Here is a 5,186-nt window from a genome sequence, read left to right as displayed (position 1 = left end):
AGGGGAGGAGATGAGAAGAGAATATTTAGTGTAATCCGAGTGCTTGATTATCCATATTCTGATCAAAAAGAGTTTCTGAGGCCTGCTGGGAGTGATTAGATTAATGTAATACGGTTTGAAGGGTCTGTGTTTTCTCTCTTAATTTGAGTCATTACTCGGAAAGCAAGCATGAGATCATTTCATCTGCATGCAGGGAAAGATAGTCATTCAGGAGCGGCTTAAACACGCCGTAATGAACCGACCCCGGAGAGCTGCGCTGGGAAACTCCGAGCCGCCCTCCGCGCAGCCCCGCCGGGGGTCCCGCACCGGCGCTGTCCCTCCCGGAGAGCAGCAGCCCTCTGGAGCCGCCCGATTCCCTCCCTCCCTCGTTTTGTTTCCTACGGAGCCCTCGGCGGGCCCTGGAGCGAGAGGGCCCGGCTCCCGGAGCTCCCGCAAGTCGCGTTTACACGGGGGGATAGCGGCGTTCAGCCCAGTCCCTGCTCGGACCGGGGCCGAGGTGGGAAATGAGACACCAGTGAAGGGCCGGTTTATTGTCCCATGATAGATATATATAGATATAGATATATTCCTCACTTATTCGAGCGTACATTTAAAATGGAGATTTACAGACACATATAAAGAGCGCTGTCCTGGCGCCGGGCGGTCAGCCCGGCCCCTCCTGGCCCGCTCCGGCGGCGCAACGCGCCGTTAAATAAGATTCCTCTTATGTACAACTGCGGCTCGGGATCGCTTGCTACCGGCGGCTGAGCTCGCTGGGGAAAAGACAAGAGAAGCAAAGGCTGGTTTGGATAAATAGTGCTGGCCTGGTGGAGCAGGTCCGAGTGGGGCGATGCGGCGGGCCCTTAGCTCTGCCCGCTGCGCGCAGGGTCCCGCGGTGGCGGAGGAGCGCTGGAGACGCTGTCGTGCAACTTTCGGACGTGCTTCTTTAAATCAAAGTTTCTGCAAAATCCTTTCCCGCAAGTGACGCACGTAAAGGGCTTCTTGTCGTTGTGGGTGTGCATGTGGAAAGTCAAGTTATAGATCTGGTGGAAGGCTTTGTTGCAAATGGTGCACTTGTACTGCTTCTCTCCGCTGTGGGTCAGCTTGTGGTTCTTGTAGTTGCCTGCGAGAGAGGAAAAAGGTGGAAAATGGGGTTACCCGAGGGTGCCCGGGCCGCACGGTGCACAGGTAAGGCAGAGCAGGGAGGGGAGGGGGGGGCATTAGGAAGTGTCTCCCCCCCGTACCTCCGTCCGACTTGTCAAACTCGGTCCGCGTCACCGCGGAGCAGCGCGCAACTGGCATGGCACAAATGAGAGGCAGGGTCAGCCCAGTGACCCACGGCAAATGGAGGGCTCTGGATTAGGACCAAGGCCCGGCACCTCTCATTTAAAAAGCATTTAGGGAGAACCGTCAGCAGTCCCCGGCGATGCGGCCCGGCTTAGACGGAAAGTAATTGGGAGCGGCGGCGGCTCTGCCCTCACCCCTCTTCCCCCAGCCGGGCAGGGCTCGCCGCTTTTAATCCCCGCTAATGACGGGCGAGGGCCCCGCGGGGGCCCCCGGCTCGGCTCACCTTTCTGGTGGAAGCCCTTGCCGCAGAACTCGCAGACGAAGGGCTTGTAGCCGGCGTGGATGCGAATGTGGGTGTTGAGCGTGGAGCTCCTGTTGAACGCCTTCCCGCACTGGTTGCACTTGTGGGGTTTCTCCTGCACCGGGGGGCGAGAGGCCCGTCAGGGCGGGCTGCGGGGGAGGGGGGGGGGGGCCGCCGCCTCCCGCACCCCGCCTGCCCCCCACCTACCTGGGTGTGGATGATTTTGTGCCGGCACAGGGTGCTGGCCTGGCGGAAGCCCTTCCCGCAGACCTTGCACACGAACGGCCTGGCCCCCGTGTGCACCGGCATGTGGCGGGTGAGGTTGTAGTGCGCGTTGAACACCTGCGGGGAAGCGCCGGGAAGGCGAGGTCAGGCACGGCACGGCCGCCGGCTGCACCCGCCTCCCCCCCTCCCCCCAGCCCCATGCCGGCGCCCCTCTTACCTTGCCGCAGACCTCGCAGGTGAAATTTTTGGGTTTGCCCTCCGCCGCCCCGCCGCCGCCGCCCCCCAGCTTGGCGTGGCTCTTGGGGGGGCCGCCGCGCTCCGCCGCCGCCGCCTCCTTCATCACCTGGTCCAGGTGTCCCGGCAGCCGCTCCTTGTGGGCGAACGGCGGCGGCGGCGGCAGCTTCTCGGCCGCCAGCCCCGCTAGCTTGGCGTTCTCCAGCAGGAAAAGCTTCTGGTGGGCCGAGAGCCCCCCCGGCGGCGGGGCGCCCAGCAGGCCGGCGGGGAAGAGCTGTCCGTGCAGGATGTCGGCCGGGTGGTACGCGGCGTCCAGGTAGTTGAAGTAGTAGAGGGAGCGGGGGGCGGCCGGCACGGCCCCCGCTTGGTGGATGACCTGCGGCTTGATGAGCCGGCCGCTGGGCTGGCCCAGGGCGAGCTCTGCCTTGCAGCAGACGCCGCAGTTGGCTTTGCAGAGCCCCGCGCCGCCCCGCAGGCTGCTCTTCCACAGCTCCGAGTAGTTGAGGAGAGTCTTGGAGGGCACCTCGTAGCCCAGCGGCGGGATGGGGATCACGCAGGGCAGGGGCGAGCACAGGCTCAGCGGCTTCTTGCCCGGCTCCGGCTCCGGCCCGCCGTGCCTCTGCTCGAAGGCTGGCTTGGGCTCCGACGTCTTGGCCATGATCCGCTCGATGGAGAAGGCCAGGGTCTTGGAGGGGTTAGCGGCGGCGGCCCTGCCGTCGTGCCGGGGGCAGGAGGAAGGCATGACCGTCTCCAGCGACCCCGAGCTCGCCATGTCGCTCCGCCGTGCGGGAACTTGGTGTGAGCAGCGACTCGCTCCCGCTCTCGGCTCTGCATTCCAGAAAAGCCAGGAGACAAATCAATTTAATAAGCACCTTGTTCTCCCCCCACCACCACCCCACCCCCACCACCGGCACCCCCTCCCTATTTACATTCAAATGAACATATCCAAGAACAATGGCACGTAGGGTACGAGATTACTGCTCATTAAGCGGAACACGCTAAAGTAACATGCAAGCTAGACCTTGTTAGTATTTAAAAAAAAAAAAAAAAAGAAAAGAGAGAAAGAAAAACCTCCCCCAGCCCAATGCCACCCAGCCCAGCCCCACCGATGGCCGCGGTCCGGGAAATGCGGAGGCAGGGGCGGGGGGCACGGCGGGGCTCGGCTTGGGACCACTTACCTTTGCCCAGCGCGGGCGAGACGCATCCAAGCAGCTCAGTGTGGCCACAGTCACATTTTGATAGCAAACATCTTCCTGAGCGTCAGATCACGGTCTCATACATTTAAAGCTGACATCACATGAAGTCACTTCGAGCAGAATGACATGGGGATGCCACCATGGATCTTCCCCGAGCCGAGGCGCCGGGCTGGAGCGCGGTGGGTTGGGGCAGAGAGAGGAAGAGAAGCCTCTCCCCCCCACCCCCCTCCACGCACAATTTCCTTCCAGTTTAAGACGCGCAAATCGCTCGTGTGCGAGCTGGGTTTTTTCCTCTCTCTCTCCCTTCTTAAAAAGCAACTTGCAAAGCAGAGGAATCGTTTTGCATGTGGCAAATTAGAAGGCAAGTGCGATTCACAAGTTCGGTGGAAAAGAGTGCTCCAGTTCTTGCTGGGGTTAGAAGAGCCACTCCGAGTGAGCGTGAGGATTTTTTTTCTTTCTTTCCTTTTTTTTTTTTTTTATTTTTAAGAAGGGGGAGAATGAAATCTTTTTTTTTCCTGAAGCAACTACCACGCAACCATGCTCGAGTTATTTTGGCAACCCATCTGCAATCAGCTCCGTTGCAACCGAGCTGGAAGATAATTAATAAATTGTCACTTATCTGCGAGCCTCCCCAGCATGTATAAATTAATAGCCAACCCATTAATTAGGACAGTGTATTAATGTTAATTAAACTAAGTTTAATTCCACCCCCCTCCCCTCGCAGGGTAGCTGGTGATTAGCCTTAAATAAACGCGCAGGGAGTCGAGTCCAGGGCTGGGTTTTCTCTGCTTTTAAAAAAAAAAAAAAAAAAAAAAAAAAAGGACCCGTGCACTGCGAACGGGAGTTTCGCAAATTGTCACCCTGAAAGGTGCCCGCTGTCCCGGGGGCAGCCGGGCGGCTCTCCCTTTCCCTTCTACCCCTGGTCGTGCCCCCCTCCCCTCCCCGCCCCCAAAATAAGCGACGCTACATTATAGCGCCTGGATGCCGGGGTTTCTTCCCTTCCTCTCTCTAATTAAAACGGCTTGATGCGAGAGGGGAGGATTTGCAGAAACCTCAGATGCGAGGACGCGGTAATTGAGCGAGTCCCGTGCCCACCTGTTTTAGGGGGGCCCGGCTGCAGCCGCAGCACCTCCCCTGGCCCTGATTAGCCGCCCCGTCCCTCGCCGGGGCTATTCAGCCCAACCAATTTTCCCCCAGCGATTCAGGGCGCTCAGTTCTCTTTCACTGGTAGCCACTATAGCGCTGCGTGGAACCTGGTTTTGTGTGTTTCTAAAATAAAGGAGAGGATTATCCGGGGGAGGGGTAGGGGGGAGCGAAGGGTTTAGATTGAGCCTGGCCAGAGGTAAAGCAAGCAATGAAAAGGCCCCTATATATATTTTTTTTTTCCGCCTCCCTAGCACGCCTAAGAAAGTTTGGAGGAATTCGGGGGTTTTGTGCGGCGCTGACAAAGCCGCGCCTCCTCTCCCCGGCAGGGCAGCTCGCAGGCGGCTGTTTGCAGACAGGCTTTTTCACCTGCGAACCACAACACGCTCCAGAAACAAACTTTGAAAGTGGCGACCGCCCCGGGGCTCCCGGCGGGCGGAGGGGAGCGCCCTGCCCCGGGGCTCCCCTGCACCGCCCGGGCTGCGCTCGGGGCCAGGGGGACACCGCGCCTCGGGGGCGGGGGGGGGGGGGGTGGGGGGGGGGTCTCACCGCCTGGAGCATCGCGTATTGGAGAACCTCTAGCCCTGCCCGCTCCATCCTCTCCGCCTGGGACTGATGGGTCAGCGTGCGAGGGAGGGAGGAAACGGTCCCGCTTTTTTGGGGAGAGGGTTGGACGGGACCGCGGAGAGCCACATGCACGGGCACAAGCCGCGTTCGGTGGCTGGGCTGCCGGAGAGCCCGGGGAGCCGAGCCGAGCCGAGCCGCGCTGCCCGCCCAGCCTGCGCCTCCGCCGGGCAGCGAGCAGGCGGTGGCTGCGCTCC

The 5,186-nt window shown here is 60.6% G+C and overlaps 1 protein-coding gene across 1 annotated transcript; it reads right to left on the bottom strand.

Moving 5' to 3' along the window:
- Nucleotides 1-842: 842 nt before the first annotated feature.
- On the bottom strand, nucleotides 843-2,798 carry FEZF2 (FEZ family zinc finger 2). The gene is made up of 4 exons (XM_086619081.1): nucleotides 2,010-2,798; nucleotides 1,775-1,909; nucleotides 1,550-1,682; nucleotides 843-1,102 (listed from the first exon to the last, which is right to left on the bottom strand). Exons 1-4 carry the CDS (start codon nucleotides 2,796-2,798, stop codon nucleotides 843-845), a joined length of 1,317 nt encoding a protein of 438 aa, XP_086475207.1.
- Between the last annotated feature and the right edge of the window lie 2,388 nt (nucleotides 2,799-5,186).

Source organism: Tauraco erythrolophus, chromosome 12 (genome assembly GCF_009769465.1).
Source record: "Tauraco erythrolophus isolate bTauEry1 chromosome 12, bTauEry1.pri, whole genome shotgun sequence".
In the NCBI taxonomy this organism is placed as follows: domain Eukaryota; kingdom Metazoa; phylum Chordata; class Aves; order Musophagiformes; family Musophagidae; genus Tauraco; species Tauraco erythrolophus.
The sequence above is the reverse complement of the archived record's forward strand: the minus strand, read 5'-3'. Positions and strand labels throughout refer to the sequence as shown.